The following is an 18189-nucleotide window of genomic DNA, read 5'->3' as shown; positions in this document are numbered from 1 at the left end:
ATCAGCCTCTCTCCTCCCAGCCTCCCACAGCATCAGCCTCTCTCCTCCCAGCCTCCCCCAGCATCAGCTTCCCTCCTCCAAGCCTCCCTCCTCATCAGCCTCCCTCCTCCAAGCCTCCCCCTCCCTCCTCCAAGCCTCCCCCTCCCAGCCTCCCCAAGCATCAGCCTCCCTCCTCCCAGCCTCCCTCAGCATCAGCCTCCCTCCTCCAAGCCTCACCTTCCCCCTCCCAGCCTCCCCCAGCATCAGCCTCTCTCCTCCCAGCCTCCCCCCAGCCTCAGCCTCTCTCTCTTCCCAGCCTCCCCCCAGCCTCACTCTTCCCAGCCTCCCCCCAGTCTCAGTCTCTCTCTCTTCCCAGCCTCAGCCTCTCTCTCTTCCCAGCCTCCCCTCAGCCTCTCTCTTCCCAGCCTCTCTCTTCCCAGCCTCAGCCTCTCTCTCTCTTCCCAGCCTCCCTCTCTTCCCAGCCTCCCCCAGCCTCAGCCTCTCTCCCCCCAGCCTCCCCTTGCATGATTACAGTGGACAAAAAGAGGCATCACAATTTGCAACGATCAGCAACTAACCTGTAAGGAGCCCATACATTCTAGGCTCTGCCTCTGCCTTACCTGCTCCTGTGCTCGCCGCCCTGCTCTGGCTGGCTCCTCTTCTGGCTTGCTCCAGCTGCAGACGCGTCCTCCTCCGCGGCGTGTCATCTGCAGGATTGGACGCTGCAGCATGGGGCAGTGAGCTGACTGTCGCGCCCGCGCGCCTCTGACCCCGGAAGTGCAGGCCATGGAACTTCCGGGGTTAGTCAGCTCACTATGCCTGGCGCCCGCCATGTATTTAAATAGACAGCAGAAGTGCGCCTGTCCTCCCTCCCAACCCCCCCGGAACACAGCCGAGTGTAATGGAGGGAGGGACGGGGGGCGGGGATGTAAAAAAAAAAAAAAAAAATTATATATATATTTTTTTTTTTTTTGCTGCCAGAAAGTGCCGCCCCCCGCAACGTGCCGCCCTAGGCACGGGACCACAGGTGCCTAGTGGCAAATACGGCCCTGCTGACACGCCGCAGGTTCTTACTGACACGCCGCAGGTTCTTACTGACACACCGCAGATTCTTACTGACACGCCGCAGATTCTTAATGACATGCCACAAATTCTTACTGACACGCCGCAGATTCTTAATGACACGCCGCAAATTCTTACTGACACGCCGCAGATTCTTACTGACACGCCGCAGATTCTTACTGACACGCCGCAGATTCTTACTGATACGCCGCAGATTCTTACTAACATGCCGCAGGTTCATAATGACACGCCTCAGATTCTTACTGACACGCCGCAGATTCTTACTGACACGCCGCAGATTCTTACTGACACGCCGCAGATTCTTACTGACACGCCGCAGATTCTTACTGACACGCCGCAGATTCTTACTGACATGCCGCAGATTCTTAATGACACGACGCAGATTCTTAATGACACGACGCAGATTCTTAATGACACGCCTCAGATTCTTACTGACACGCCGCAGATTCTTACTGACACGCCGCAGATTCTTACTGACACGCCACAGATTCTTAATGACACGACGCAGATTCTTAATGACACGCCACAAATTCTTACTGACACGCCGCAGATTCTTACTGACACGCCGCAGATTCTTACTGACACGCCGCAGATTCTTACTGATACGCTGCAGATTCTTACTGACACGCCACAGATTCTTAATGACACGACGCAGATTCTTAATGACACGACGCAGATTCTTAATGACACGCCGCAGATTCTTACTAACACGCCGCAGGTTCATAATGACACGCCTCAGATTCTTACTGACACGACGCAGATTCTTACTGACACGCCACAGATTCTTAATGAGACGCCGCAGATTCTTAATGACACGACACAGATTCTTACTGACACGCCACAGATTCTTAATGACACACTGCAGATTCTAACTGACACGCTGCAGATTCTGAAGGGTGCTTTACACGCTGCGACATCACTAACGATATATCGTCGGGGTCACGGTGTTTGTGACGCACATCCAGCGCCGTTAGTGACATCGCAGCATGTAACACCTCTGAGAGACCAAAAACGATTGCAAAAGAGGAAAAAATCGTTGGTATTGGATAGGTCGCTCCAACACCAAAAATCATTGACAGGTGAGTAGCGAGGTTGTTCCTTGTTCCTGCGGCAGAACACATCACTGTGTGTGACACCGCAGGAACATGGAACCTCTCCTTACCTGCCGCCGCTGGCAATGAGGAAGGAAGGAGGGGGGCGGGATGTTTGGCCCGCTCATCTCCGCCCCTCCTTTGCTATTGGGCGGCCACTTAGCGACGTCGCTATGACGCCAAACGAACCACCCCCTTAGAAAGGAGGCGGTTCGCCGGTCACAGCAACGTCGCTAGGCAGGTAAATAGTGTGACGGGTGTAACCGATGTTGTGCGCCACGGACAGCGATTTGCCCGTGACGTACAACCGACTGGGGTGGGTACGCACACTAGCGATATCGATATCGCAGCATGTAAAGTGCCATTAACTGACACGCCGCAATTCTTACTGGCACGCCGCATTCTTACTGGCACGCCGTAGATTCTTACTGACACACTGAAAAATACATGGCAGAGGAATCCATTGGTAAACTTTTGTTTTTTTTTTCTTTTCTAAATCAACCATCTGTTGCCTTTGACTATCAACAGATTAAAAATGTAATAGAAAAAAAAAATCCTGTTGGACCAGATCTCGTCTGATGCACTTTGCCATCAGCTTGCGTTCTGTAGAAGTGAATGGGATCCATTTCTTACCAACTCGGGTTTGTCATGGAGAAGGGGAGTATCGTGTGTCTTTGGAGTGGGCACTAATTATGGGGGCAATTTCCAGAACGGACGCAACATCTTTACTAAAGTACGATCTAGCACCAACGAGCTGTGGTGACAGATGAGAGGGGGCTGGGGGGATTTCATGTCCGCTTTTGAGCCATTTTTGTTTTTTCCAGAGCCATAGGTTTATTTTAAAAACATTCTTAACTTTACAAAAAAGTATTATCACGTGTTTTGCTATTTCTGCATTAATAAATACACGTGGATGACGTTACAGCTTACAACATACAATTATGTACAAAACGTCCGTTCTTAGGAGTTTGGATTCTCAGATTCTTTTTTCCACAAAGGTAATCAGATCACTTATTATTGTTTTGTTTCTGTTTTTTATTTTTTTTTTTTAATGAGAATAAAGCATATCAGAACTATTGACTGATAATTGCGTCGTAGACTATGAAGTGTCCGTGTACGCCACAGTGACAATGGAGACTAAGGGGCACTTTGCACAATACGACATCGCAAGCCGATGCTGTGACGCCGAGCGCTACAGTCCCCGCCCCCGTCGCAGATGCAATATCTTGTGATAGCTGGCGTAGCGAACATTATCGCTACGGCAGCTTCACATGCACTTACCTGCCCTGCGACGTCGCTCTGGCCGGCGACCCACCTCCTTCCTAAGGGGGCGGGTCGTGCGGCGTCACACGGCAGGCGGCCAATAGAAGCGGAGGGGCGGAGATGAGCGGGATGTAAACATCCCGCCCACATTCTTCCTTCCGCATAGCCGGTGGACGCAGGTAGCAGATGTTCCTCGCTCCTGCGGTGTCACACACAGCGATGTGTGCTGCCGCAGGAACGAGGAACAACATCGTATCTCCTATTGGTGCAACAATATGGAAATGTCCGACACTACACAGATGACCGATTTACGATGCTTTTGCGATCGTTTATCGGCGCATCTAGGCTTTACACGTTGCAACGTCGTTACCGGCGCCGGATGTGCGTCACTTTCGATTTGACCCCGATGATATCGCAGTGGCGATGTCGCAACTTGCAAAGTACCCCTAAGTTGTCGAGGAGCGATACTGACTGTTTCCAATACTGACCAATAAAACAGTGAGTGCAGCTCTGGAGGATGTAAATCAGAATCAGTAATGAAATGTATGTACACAGTGACTGCACCAGCAGAATAGTGAGTGCAGCTCTGGAGTATAATACAGGATGTAACCCAGGATCAGTGCATGATAAGTAATGTAATGTATGTATACAGTGACTGCACCAGCAGAATAGTGAGTGCAGCTCTGGAGTATAATACAGGATGCAACTCAGGATCAATACAGGATAAGTAATGTAATGTATGTACACAGTGACTGCACCTGCAGAATAGTGAGTGCAGCTCTGGAGTATAATACAGGATGCAACTCAGGATCAGTACAGGGTAAGTAATGTAATGTATGTACACAGTGCTTGTACCAGCAGAATAGTGAGTGCAGCTCTGGAGTATAATACAAGATGTAACTGAGGATCAGTACAGGATAAGTAACATAATGTATGTACACAGTGACTGCACCTGCAGAATAGTGAGTGCAGCTCTGGAGTATAATACAGGATGTAACTCAGGATCAGTACAGATAAGTAATGCATTTTCACACGTACCCTACACATAATAATTATACATGTATGATCTCAGTTACCTGCTCCCAGGACACCAATGTGTGACGCTCGGCAGGAGGCATCTCCTCAATCTTCACCTCAGTCACGCCAGGAGATGACTCTAATAAGTGAGAGCATACAGGATTACACTTCACATATTTGGAAACTTAAAGTATCTCATGTGATTCATGAAGACTGAGCTTTCATAAATAATAAAACAAGGATGCAGCAGAAGACGACTAATGATTATATTCTCTTTCGAATTACTGGAGTACACGACCATTCACAGGTATGGGATCTGAGAAAACTGATGATGGCTTAGGCCTCTTTCACACGTCCGTGTCTCCGGTACGTGTTTGGTCCGTTTCCTCATGTACCGGAGACACGGGCACACATAGACCCATTAAAATCAATGGGTCTGCGCTCACGTGTGTGTTCTGCCATGGACCGTGTGGAGCATACGTGTGCCCGTGTGCTCCATACGTCAATATGTCAGTTTTTCTCCGACATCACGGGTGTCACACGGAACACAAACGGACCACACTGAGGTGTTCCGTATGACACGCACCGGAGAAAACACACGTGTTTGAGAACAAAAAAAAAAAACTTTACTCCCCTTCTCCAGCCTTCCTGTCTCTGCCACTGCTGTCACTTGCTTCCGACCACCGCTCATTATGCTCATTGAATATTCACTTCACTGCGGCCGGAAGCTGCAGCAGCGGGAAGTCGGCAGGAGCGGAGACCGAAGATCTGCACCATGGACAGCGACGCCAGGGACAGGTGAGCAGAAAGTTCCCGTTCTCCATATGTTATCACGGATAACACACGGAGAACACACGTGTGCCATAAACACGGCCCATGGAGGGCAAAATGCACCTCTGACACGTCCGTGAAAAACGTGCGAGGTTTTTCACGGACATGTGAAAGAGGCCTAAGATGGAGCTGGCTGCGATCAGGGCGGTGATGGTGAGCATGGCCGTCTATCTGTCCAGCAACAATTCTCAAGCCGGAGACGTGGAGTGGCGAGGTACCCGGAAAACAGGCAGAGGGGTATCAGGCAGAAATCCGAAAAGTGTTACACAAATTTCCTAAAAATTATATTATATGACTAAATCAGCTGTGCAGCATCTGTGGGGCAATACGATCCGGTGGGGCATACAATCCAGTGGGGCATACAATCCGGTGGGGCATACAATCCGGTGGGGCATACAATCCGGTGGGGCATACAATCCGGTGGGGCATACAATCCGGTGGGGCATACAATCCGGTGGGGCATACAATCCGGTGGGGCATAGGTATTGCATTCTTTGCCTAGTGATGAATGTGAAAGTCCCCATAACCATAGGATACCTGCTCAGTGGGGATTTATTCGTTAGGTACCCCAGGGAAAAATAGGCGAAGAGCACTCCCTACTCTTCTCCTAAACGAAAATATGGGAAAAGTCAAAACAAAGTGGTCTTTTCTTAGTCTGGACATAAGCGGCAATTGTCTGATTCACGTGCTGCTGATCTCTTATGGTAAGAACATAAAATATTAGTCAAACAGGCCGGTGTGTATGGGGAGTCAGGCAGGGAAGTGATTTGAAGAACTGGCTTATCTTAAAAAAATATGGCTAGCTTTACAGATCATCTCCCATCTACACTGAACCGTGCAAACGTTTTAGCCACCCCTAGAGAAAATGCTGCAAAGTAAGAACTCCTTAAAAAGTAGAAGAATCAATAATTTATTTGTATCAGTTATCAAAATACAAAGTGAATGAACAATATTTGGTGTGACCGCCCCTTTGCCTTCATCACTTCTTCCAGGTATAAAGTTATGGAAGGAATTTGGTAGGAGGTTGCTCCAAACATCTTGGAGAACTAACCACAGATATCATGTTCCCCGAAAATTAGACACTATCTTACATTATTTTTCTACCCCCAAAAATGCACTAGGGCTTATTTTCGGGGTAGGGTAGTTTCTGGGGAAACACGGGTTTGGGGTAAGTTTACCCCCTCAAAAAAGGTAGACCACTTTACCCCCAAGAGAATCATACTTACCAGATCCTGGACATCTGCGTCGTTCCTAGGTCCTCTTGCAATTCACAGCGGGTGCTCCCAGTAGGTCTTTGTGTGCTCCACGGCAGTCATCCCCTGCTACCAGCTGGCGCACGCACGCATACGCACACACACATACACCAGATCACAGAAACATATATACACACCCACAGACATCTGGCTATACTGTACTGCTTCTGGACAGCAGCAGTATAGAACGTGAGGACCTGCGGAGGAAAGCATGGAGGACCTGCTGTGAAATGCATTGATGCGTTCCACCGCAGGTCCTCGCATTCCACTGCGTCCCAGGTCCCCGATGCAGTACAGTATCAGGCTATGTGCACACGTGTGCGCTCTGCACCGCACACAAAAGGTCCGCTTCAGAGCGCAGCTGAAAAGCTCCGTTCTGAAGCGCCTGGGTCCTGCAGAATTCGTGCGCTCTGCATGCTGCCTCTCCCTATAGACAGCATGCAAAGCGCATGAAAGAAGTGACATGTCACTTCTTACAACGCACGCTTCGGGCAGCAGCCGAATCGCTGCGTTCTAATACGCCACGTGCGCATGTCTCATGCACAATCTTCATAGTTTGTGCTGGGGATGCAGGACACATGCAGTTACGCTGCGGTGCAGAATGCAGCATAAGGCTATGTGCGCACGTTGCGTACAGTTCACTGCAGAAATTTCTGCAGCGATCTGAAGAGCACATGTGCGCTTTAAATCGCTGCAGAAATGTCCGTAGTAAAGCTGATTCCATGCGCTCTGCCTGCAGCTCCTGCCATAGACAGAGCAGGAGCTGCCGGCAAAGCGCAGGAAAGAAGTGACATGTCACTTCTTTGAACGCAGCGCTTCGGCAGTAGCCGAAGCGCTGCTATCTAAAACGCCACGTGCGCACGGCCCCTGCACAATCTCCATAGACTGTGCAGGGGAGGCAGGACGCATGCAGTTACGCTGCGCTACAAAGCGCAGCGTAACTGCATGTATTTACGCAACGTGCGCACATAGCCTAACTGCATGCAATACGCACACGTGCGCACATAGCCTCACCGTGTGTGTGTGTATACGTGTTCCACCGCAGGTCTTCGCATTCCACTGCATCCCAGGTCCCCGATGCAGTACAGTATCACCGTGTGTGTGTGTATACGTGTTCCACCACAGGTTCTCAATGTGTTCCACAACATGTCCTCGTATTCCACACCCTCCCGTTCAGAGTCTGGTAGGTATGATTGCGGGGTCTGTCTTCTCTCTTTTGAGGGTGTCTGCTTTTTTTTTAATGAAGTGTCATGCAGTGTTCTTTTACGTTTTTAGCTACATGGACACTTCATTATTGAACCGCAACTAGGGCTCATTTTCATGGGAAACACGGTATTCTGTGGATGAGGCTTGTGTAAATCCTTCTGTCTCTTTGTGTAATCCCAGACAGACCGGGTGATGTGCAGTCAGGGTCTGTGGGGGCCGGATCATCACTTCCAGGACTTCTTGTTCTTCTTTCCGCTGTAGATAGTATTTAATTACAGTGGTTGAATGTTGGGGTTGTTCTCCTACAGAATAATTTGTAGCCAATCAGACGGCTCCCTGTTGGTATTACATGATATATAAGTGTCTGCCTTCTAAACGATGTGTGAGTGTACGGAGAAGATCTGATGCTGTTTTGAAGAGGACGGTCACACCAATTATTCATAACATTTAGATTTTTCTTTTCCTCATTTACTTTGTATTTTATTAACGTATAAAAATAAACTATTAATAATTAATTTTTTTTTGTTTTTTTTTTTAAAAGCATTCTTATTTTTTAGAATTTTCTTGAAAATTGCCTAAAATGTTTGCATAGTACGGCAGAAGGTGGACGTCATCGCTCACCCAGAATCTTGCTTATTCCCAGCGTAATTTTCTCGATGTAAGACGCCATTATGTTTTCGTTCTTATCTCCCATCTGGACAGAACACTGGACCTGGAGAAGAAAAAGGAAAAAATCAGAAGAGTCTGTACACGAGGAGATGCCCAAGTGTCAGTGACGGAAACAGAAGAGTCTGTGTATAGGAGGAGCCGTCCCCAGGGCTCCATCACCTAAGTCCAGATTCAGCTACATAATACAGGCCCCCACCAACAATAAGTGTGCGCTAACAGGCAGGGAAAGAAGAGCAGAATAGTGAGTGCAGCTCTGGAGTATAATACAGGATGTAACTCAGTATCAGTTCAGGATAAGTAATGTACTGTATGTACAAAGTGACTCCACCAGCAGAATAGTGAGTGCAGCTCTGGAGTATAATACAGGATGTAACTCAGGATCAGTACAGGATAAATAATGTAATGTATGTACACAGTGACTGCACCAGCAGAATAGTGAGTGCAGCTCTGGAGTAAAATACAGGATGTAACTCAGTATCAGTTCAGGATAAGTAATGTACTGTATGTACACACTGACTGCACCAGCAGAATAGTGAGTGCAGCTCTGGAGTATAATACAGGATGTAACTCAGTATCAGTTCAGGATAAGTAATGTACTGTATGTACAAAGTGACTCCACCAGCAGAATAGTGAGTGCAGCTCTGGAGTATAATACAGGATGTAACTCAGGATCAGTACAGGATAAATAATGTAATGTATGTACACAGTGACTGCACCAGCAGAATAGTGAGTGCAGCTCTGGAGTAAAATACAGGATGTAACTCAGTATCAGTTCAGGATAAGTAATGTACTGTATGTACACAGTGACTGCACCAGCAGAATAGTGAGTGCAGCTCTGGAGTATAATACAGGATGTAACTCCGGATCAGTACAGGATAAGTAATTTAATGTATGTACACAGTGACTGCACCAGCAGAATAGTGAGTGCAGCTCTGGAGTATAATACAGGATGTAACTCAGGATCAGTACAGGATAAGTACTGTAATGTATGTACACAGTGACTGCACCAGCAGAATAGTGAGTGCAGCTCTGGAGTATAATACAGGATGTAACTGAGGATCAGTACAGGATAAGTAATGTATGTACACAGTGACTGCACCAGCAGAATAGTGAGTGCAGCTCTGGAGTATAATATAGGATGTAACTAGGGGTCAGTATAGGATGAGTAATGTACTGTATGTACACAGTGACTACACCAACAGAATAGTGAGTGCAGCTCTGGAGTATAACACAGGATGTAACTCAGGATCACTACAGGATAAGTAATGTAATATATGTACACAGTGACTGCACCAGCAGAATAGTGAGTGCAGCTCTGGGGTATAATAAAGGATGTAACTCTGGATCAGTACAGGATAAGTAATGTAATATATGTACACAGTGACTGCACCAGCAGAATAGTGAGTGCAGCTCTGGAGTATAATACAGGATGTAACTCAGGATCAGTTCAGGATAAGTAATGTACTGTATGTACACACTGACTACACCAGCAGAATAGTGAGTGCAGCTCTGGAGTATAACACAAGATGTAACTCAGGATCACTACAGGATAAGTAATGTAATGTATGTACACACTGACTACACCAGCAGAATAGTGAGTGCAGCTCTGGAGTATAACACAAGAGGTAACTCAGGATCACTACAGGATAAGTAATGTAATGTATGTACACACTGACTACACCAGCAGAATAGTGAGTGCAGCTCTGGAGTATAACACAAGATGTAACTCAGGATCACTACAGGATAAGTAATGTAATGTATGTACACAGTGACTCCACCAGCAGAATAGTGAGTACAGCTCTGGACTATAATACAGGACGTAACTCAGGAGCAGTAATGTAATGTATACAGCAGAATAGAGAGTCAGTGGAGAGACCAGCATTTGAAGCAGGAGGCTGTGATGGGTGCACATAGGGTGAGGGTTGGAGGGGTGACCAGAGGCTGGCAGAGGCTTATCCATCACTGGGTATCTCTGGTGTCTGGTATAGGACTGACGGCTAAGTGTGGTGTCCAGATAATAGAAAGATAAATATCAAATGTAAATGATAAAAATAATAAATATATATAATAAAAATAAATAAAATAAATAAATATTTCAGATAGAACGTTTGAAAGTCTAAAAAAAGAAATAGAAAAACCCAATAATATTGTGTGGCTAGGCTGTCCTTACACCCCACAGAGCTCCAAACATTATATATATGGTGCCCGAATGAACATAACGATGTGAGGAAATAATAAAAATGATGATTTAGGGTGAAATGTGAACGGAAAAAAATAAACTACAATCAAAATGCATTTTTTTTGTGTCCACACCGATAAATGACGCAGAATGCTGTATATGAGGGTACAAATATATATACACAGTGTCATACACACATAGTATTACACATACATACATCTCCTGCTCGGTTCCACGGCCTCCACCCCCGGCTTCTTCCACTGAGGTCCTCCTCTTTCGTAACCAGGATACACAACCCTCCCGTAAAGCACGATGGGAGACGTAGTTTTCACCTTGTCAAATCGTCTGAAGCTTTGCATGCCGGATATTGTAGTTTTAATAACTCTCTCACAATAACAATATATGGAAGAAAGAACTTCAACTCCCATAAAGCATTGCACGGTAAGAGTGACGTCACTAACGTCAACGTTTCTTTACCTCCGTGTGATAAAATGATGTGCCAATAGAAAAGAGACTGTCTGGAAATCCAGCCAATGAATGTGCAGAGTTTGAAGAGGGCGGAGTTTGGTATTGGTTGCTGGGGCGCCGAGGCTGGCGGGTGTTTGAAGATGGCGGATGTTGCCGGGGAAGAAGCCGCCGCGTATTGGAGTCAGGACGGTATCCTTTACGGGCAAGTGTGAGGAGAGGGCGGAATAGCGGTGTACGTGCCGGTATACAGGCTGCTATATAGGGAAGGCGTCCTGTGTGTATATATCCGTGATATAGCGAGAGACGCCGTCCTGGGGGTGTATGTGTTATATATAGAGAGGTGGCGTCCTGTGTGTATATATAGAGAGGTGGCGTCCTGTGTGTATATATGTTATAGAGAGAGAGAGAGAGAGAGAGAGGTGGCGTCCTGTGTGTATATATGTTATATAGAGAGAGGTGGCGTCCTGTGTGTATATATGTTATATAGAGAGAGGTGGCGTCCTGTGTGTATATATGTTATATAGAGAGAGGTGGCGTCCTGTGTGTATATATGTTATATAGAGAGAGGTGGCGTCCTGTGTGTATATATGTTATATAGAGAGAGGTGGCGTCCTGTGTGTATATATGTTATATAGAGAGAGGTGGCGTCCTGTGTGTATATATGTTATATAGAGAGAGGTGGCGTCCTGTGTGTATATATGTTATATAGAGAGAGGTGGCGTCCTGTGTGTATATATGTTATATAGAGAGAGGTGGCGTCCTGTGTGTATATATGTTATATAGAGAGAGGTGGCGTCCTGTGTGTATATATGTTATATAGAGAGAGGTGGCGTCCTGTGTGTATATATGTTATATAGAGAGAGGTGGCGTCCTGTGTGTATATATGTTATATAGAGAGAGGTGGCGTCCTGTGTGTATATATGTTATATAGAGAGAGGTGGCGTCCTGTGTGTATATATGTTATATAGAGAGAGGTGGCGTCCTGTGTGTATATATGTTATATAGAGAGAGGTGGCGTCCTGTGTGTATATATGTTATATAGAGAGAGGTGGCGTCCTGTGTGTATATATGTTATATAGAGAGAGGTGGCGTCCTGTGTGTATATATGTTATATAGAGAGAGGTGGCGTCCTGTGTGTATATATGTTATATAGAGAGAGGTGGCGTCCTGTGTGTATATATGTTATATAGAGAGAGGTGGCGTCCTGTGTGTATATATGTTATATAGAGAGAGGTGGCGTCCTGTGTGTATATATGTTATATAGAGAGAGGTGGCGTCCTGTGTGTATATATGTTATATAGAGAGAGGTGGCGTCCTGTGTGTATATATGTTATATAGAGAGAGGTGGCGTCCTGTGTGTATATATGTTATATAGAGAGAGGTGGCGTCCTGTGTGTATATATGTTATATAGAGAGAGGTGGCGTCCTGTGTGTATATATGTTATATAGAGAGAGGTGGCGTCCTGTGTGTATATATGTTATATAGAGAGAGGTGGCGTCCTGTGTGTATATATGTTATATAGAGAGAGGTGGCGTCCTGTGTGTATATATGTTATATAGAGAGAGGTGGCGTCCTGTGTGTATATATGTTATATAGAGAGAGGTGGCGTCCTGTGTGTATATATCAGGGCTGTGGAGTCGGTAAGCCAAACCTTCGACTCCGACTCCGACTCCGACTCCTCAAATTCTCTTGCACCGACTCCGACTCCTACATATATTGCTTATAGTTAGGTGAAAAATTTATTGTAGTACATGAATATGTGTATGTGAACATCAGACATTTAATAATTTTTATGATACAATAATCAAGATATTTGGATAGAACATAAAATATATTTATTGGAATACAACTTTAGAACACAAAAAACTGTAATAAATTGTAAATATGTAATACACTATGTAATATACAGTAGATTACATATATATCTTGTGTGTGTGTATATACACTGTATATATATATATATTATATATATTACATATTTACAATTTATTAGTTTTTTTGTGTTCTAAAGTTGTATTCCAATAAATATTTTATGTTCTATCCAAATATCTTGATTATTGTATCATAAAAACAATTAAATGTCTGATGTTCACATTGTACTACAATAAATTTTTCACTTAAATATAAGCATTATACTAAATGTTGTTATTTAGTAAAATATTCAGCACATTCTGCATTGCACTCCTGTCCCCAATTTATTATATATTTTAGGAGTCGGAGTCGGTGCATTTTATACCGACTCCGACTCCGACTCCACCAAAATGAGCTCCGACTCCGACTCCGACTCCGACTCCACAGCCCTGGTATATATGTTATATAGAGAGAGGTGGCGTCCTGTGTGTATATATGTTATATAGAGAGAGGTGGCGTCCTGTGTGTATATATGTTATATAGAGAGAGGTGGCGTCCTGTGTGTATATATGTTATAGAGAGAGAGGTGGCGTCCTGTGTGTATATATGTTATAGAGAGAGAGGTGGCGTCCTGTGTGTATATATGTTATAGAGAGAGAGGTGGCGTCCTGTGTGTATATATGTTATAGAGAGAGAGGTGGCGTCCTGTGTATATATGTTATAGAGAGAGAGGTGGCGTCCTGTGTGTATATATGTTATAGAGAGAGAGGTGGCGTCCTGTGTGTATATATGTTATAGAGAGAGAGGTGGCGTCCTGTGTGTATATATGTTATAGAGAGAGAGGTGGCGTCCTGTGTGTATATATGTTATAGAGAGAGAGGTGGCGTCCTGTGTGTATATATGTTATAGAGAGAGAGGTGGCGTCCTGTGTGTATATATGTTATAGAGAGAGAGGTGGCGTCCTGTGTGTATATATGTTATAGAGAGAGAGGTGGCGTCCTGTGTGTATATATGTTATAGAGAGAGAGGTGGCGTCCTGTGTGTGTATATATGTTATATATAGAGAGAGAGAGAGGTGGCGTCCTGTGTGTATATATGTTATATATAGAGAGAGAGAGAGGTGGCGTCCTGTGTGTATATATGTTATAGAGAGAGAGGTGGCGTCCTGTGTGTATATATGTTATAGAGAGAGAGAGAGGTGGCGTCCTGTGTGTATATATGTTATAGAGAGAGAGAGGTGGCGTCCTGTGTGTATATATGTTATAGAGAGAGAGGTGGCGTCCTGTGTGTATATATGTTATAGAGAGAGAGGTGGCGTCCTGTGTGTATATATGTTATAGAGAGAGAGGTGGCGTCCTGTGTGTATATATGTTATAGAGAGAGAGGTGGCGTCCTGTGTGTATATATGTTATAGAGAGAGAGGTGGCGTCCTGTGTGTATATATGTTATAGAGAGAGAGGTGGCGTCCTGTGTGTATATATGTTATAGAGAGAGGTGGCGTCCTGTGTGTATATATGTTATAGAGAGAGAGGTGGCGTCCTGTGTGTATATATGTTATAGAGAGAGAGAGGTGGCGTCCTGTGTGTATATATGTTATAGAGAGAGAGAGGTGGCGTCCTGTGTGTATATATGTTATAGAGAGAGAGAGGTGGCGTCCTGTGTGTATATATGTTATATAGAGAGAGGTGGCGTCCTGTGTGTATATATGTTATAGAGAGAGAGAGAGAGGTGGCGTCCTGTGTGTATATATGTTATAGAGAGAGAGAGAGAGGTGGCGTCTTGTGTGTACATATGTTATAGAGAGAGAGGTGGCGTCCTGTGTGTGTATATGTTATAGAGAGAGAGGTGGCGTCCTGTGTGTACATATGTTATATAGAGAGAGGTGGCGTCCTGTGTGTATATATGTTATATATAGAGAGAGAGAGAGAGAGGTGGCGTCCTGTGTGTATATATGTTATATAGAGAGAGGTGGCGTCCTGTGTGTACATATGTTATATAGAGAGAGAGGTGGCGTCCTGTGTGTACATATGTTATAGAGAGAGAGGTGGCGTCCTGTGTGTACATATGTTATATAGAGAGAGGTGGCGTCCTGTGTGTACATATGTTATATAGAGAGAGAGGTGGCGTCCTGTGTGTGCATATGTTATAGAGAGAGGTGGCGTCCTGTGTGTGCATATGTTATATAGAGAGAGAGGTGGGGTCCTGTGTGTGTGTATATGTTATAGAGAGAGAGAGGTGGCGTCCTGTGTGTACATGTGTTATATAGAGAGAGGTGGCGTCCTGTGTGTACATATGTTATAGAGAGAGAGGTGGCGTCCTGTGTGTACATATGTTATAGAGAGAGAGGTGGCGTCCTGTGTGTACATATGTTATAGAGAGAGAGAGGTGGCGTCCTGTGTGTATATATGTTATAGAGAGAGAGGTGGCGTCCTGTGTGTATATATGTTATAGAGAGAGAGGTGGCGTCCTGTGTGTATATATGTTATAGAGAGAGAGGTGGCGTCCTGTGTGTATATATGTTATAGAGAGAGAGGTGGCGTCCTGTGTGTATATATGTTATAGAGAGAGAGGTGGCGTCCTGTGTATATATGTTATAGAGAGAGAGGTGGCGTCCTGTGTGTATATATGTTATAGAGAGAGAGGTGGCGTCCTGTGTGTATATATGTTATAGAGAGAGAGAGGTGGCGTCCTGTGTGTATATATGTTATAGAGAGAGAGAGGTGGCGTCCTGTGTGTATATATGTTATATAGAGAGAGGTGGCGTCCTGTGTGTATATATGTTATATAGAGAGAGGTGGCGTCCTGTGTGTATATATGTTATAGAGAGAGAGAGGTGGCGTCCTGTGTGTATATATGTTATAGAGAGAGAGAGGTGGCGTCCTGTGTGTATATATGTTATATAGAGAGAGGTGGCGTCCTGTGTGTATATATGTTATATAGAGAGAGGTGGCGTCCTGTGTGTATATATGTTATATAGAGAGAGGTGGCGTCCTGTGTGTATATATGTTATAGAGAGAGAGAGAGAGAGAGAGGTGGCGTCCTGTGTGTATATATGTTATATAGAGAGAGGTGGCGTCCTGTGTGTATATATGTTATAGAGAGAGAGAGAGAGAGGTGGCGTCCTGTGTGTATATATGTTATAGAGAGAGAGAGAGGTGGCGTCCTGTGTGTATATATGTTATAGAGAGAGAGAGGTGGCGTCTTGTGTGTACATATGTTATAGAGAGAGAGGTGGCGTCCTGTGTGTATATATGTTATATAGAGAGAGGTGGCGTCCTGTGTGTATATGTTATAGAGAGAGAGGTGGCGTCCTGTGTGTACATATGTTATATAGAGAGAGGTGGCGTCCTGTGTGTATATATGTTATATATAGAGAGAGAGAGAGGTGGCGTCCTGTGTGTATATATGTTATATAGAGAGAGGTGGCGTCCTGTGTGTACATATGTTATATAGAGAGAGAGGTGGCGTCCTGTGTGTACATATGTTATAGAGAGAGAGGTGGCGTCCTGTGTGTACATATGTTATATAGAGAGAGGTGGCGTCCTGTGTGTACATATGTTATATAGAGAGAGAGGTGGCGTCCTGTGTGTGCATATGTTATATAGAGAGAGAGGTGGTGTTCTGTGTGTATATATGTTATATAGAGAGAGAGGTGGCGTCCTGTGTGTACATATGTTATAGAGAGAGGTGGCGTCCTGTGTGTGCATATGTTATATAGAGAGAGAGGTGGGGTCCTGTGTGTGTGTATATGTTATAGAGAGAGAGAGGTGGCGTCCTGTGTGTACATGTGTTATATAGAGAGAGGTGGCGTCCTGTGTGTACATATGTTATAGAGAGAGAGGTGGCGTCCTGTGTGTACATATGTTATAGAGAGAGAGAGGTGGCGTCCTGTGTGTATATATGTTATAGAGAGAGAGGTGGCGTCCTGTGTGTATATATGTTATAGAGAGAGAGGTGGCGTCCTGTGTGTATATATGTTATAGAGAGAGAGGTGGCGTCCTGTGTGTATATATGTTATATATAGAGAGAGAGAGAGGTGGCGTCCTGTGTGTATATATGTTATATATAGAGAGAGAGGTGGCGTCCTGTGTGTATATATGTTATAGAGAGAGAGGTGGCGTCCTGTGTGTATATATGTTATAGAGAGAGAGAGGTGGCGTCCTGTGTGTATATATGTTATAGAGAGAGAGAGGTGGCGTCCTGTGTGTATATATGTTATAGAGAGAGAGGTGGCGTCCTGTGTGTATATATGTTATAGAGAGAGAGGTGGCGTCCTGTGTGTATATATGTTATAGAGAGAGAGGTGGCGTCCTGTGTGTATATATGTTATAGAGAGAGAGGTGGCGTCCTGTGTGTATATATGTTATAGAGAGAGAGGTGGCGTCCTGTGTGTATATATGTTATAGAGAGAGAGGTGGCGTCCTGTGTGTATATATGTTATAGAGAGAGAGGTGGCGTCCTGTGTGTATATATGTTATAGAGAGAGAGGTGGCGTCCTGTGTGTATATATGTTATAGAGAGAGAGGTGGCGTCCTGTGTGTATATATGTTATAGAGAGAGAGGTGGCGTCCTGTGTGTATATATGTTATAGAGAGAGAGAGGTGGCGTCTTGTGTGTATATATGTTATAGAGAGAGAGAGGTGGCGTCTTGTGTGTACATATGTTATAGAGAGAGAGGTGGCGTCCTGTGTGTGTATATGTTATAGAGAGAGAGGTGGCGTCCTGTGTGTACATATGTTATATAGAGAGAGGTGGCGTCCTGTGTGTATATATGTTATATATAGAGAGAGAGAGAGAGAGAGGTGGCGTCCTGTGTGTATATATGTTATATAGAGAGAGGTGGCGTCCTGTGTGTACATATGTTATATAGAGAGAGAGGTGGCGTCCTGTGTGTACATATGTTATAGAGAGAGAGGTGGCGTCCTGTGTGTACATATGTTATATAGAGAGAGGTGGCGTCCTGTGTGTACATATGTTATATAGAGAGAGAGGTGGCGTCCTGTGTGTGCATATGTTATATAGAGAGAGAGGTGGTGTTCTGTGTGTATATATGTTATATAGAGAGAGAGGTGGCGTCCTGTGTGTACATATGTTATAGAGAGAGGTGGCGTCCTGTGTGTGCATATGTTATATAGAGAGAGAGGTGGGGTCCTGTGTGTGTGTATATGTTATAGAGAGAGAGAGGTGGCGTCCTGTGTGTACATGTGTTATATAGAGAGAGGTGGCGTCCTGTGTGTACATATGTTATAGAGAGAGAGGTGGCGTCCTGTGTGTATATATGTTATAGAGAGAGAGGTG

The 18189-nt window shown here is 45.1% G+C and overlaps 2 protein-coding genes across 3 annotated transcripts in view; one reads left to right on the top strand and one right to left on the bottom strand.

Annotated features, from left to right (window-relative positions):
• The window catches only part of TPGS2 (tubulin polyglutamylase complex subunit 2), a 53255-nt gene extending 42387 nt beyond the window's left edge, over positions 1 to 10868 (bottom strand). The window contains exons 1-3 of one of the 2 annotated variants that reach the window (XM_075327754.1): positions 10789 to 10868; positions 8345 to 8435; positions 4493 to 4572 (exon numbers count right to left, since the gene is read on the bottom strand). In XM_075327754.1, coding sequence (XP_075183869.1) covers positions 4493 to 4572; positions 8345 to 8417 — 153 coding nt within the window. In that variant the 5' untranslated portion in view covers positions 8418 to 8435; positions 10789 to 10868. Of the gene's footprint in view, positions 1 to 4492; positions 4573 to 8344; positions 8436 to 10784 lie in introns of both variants that reach the window. The other variant, XM_075327746.1, reaches the window with a different exon arrangement.
• Positions 10869 to 11119: 251 nt separating this feature from the next.
• Positions 11120 to 18189, top strand: part of KIAA1328 (KIAA1328 ortholog) — a 249927-nt gene continuing 242857 nt past the window's right edge. The window contains exon 1 of the mRNA XM_075327734.1: positions 11120 to 11228. Within this exon, the coding sequence (XP_075183849.1) occupies positions 11180 to 11228 (49 nt within the window). The 5' untranslated portion in view covers positions 11120 to 11179. The remainder of the gene's footprint in view (positions 11229 to 18189) is intronic.

The sequence above is a fragment of the Anomaloglossus baeobatrachus genome, chromosome 1 (assembly GCF_048569485.1).
Source record: "Anomaloglossus baeobatrachus isolate aAnoBae1 chromosome 1, aAnoBae1.hap1, whole genome shotgun sequence".
Taxonomy (NCBI): domain Eukaryota; kingdom Metazoa; phylum Chordata; class Amphibia; order Anura; family Aromobatidae; genus Anomaloglossus; species Anomaloglossus baeobatrachus.
The sequence above is the reverse complement of the archived record's forward strand: the minus strand, read 5'-3'. Positions and strand labels throughout refer to the sequence as shown.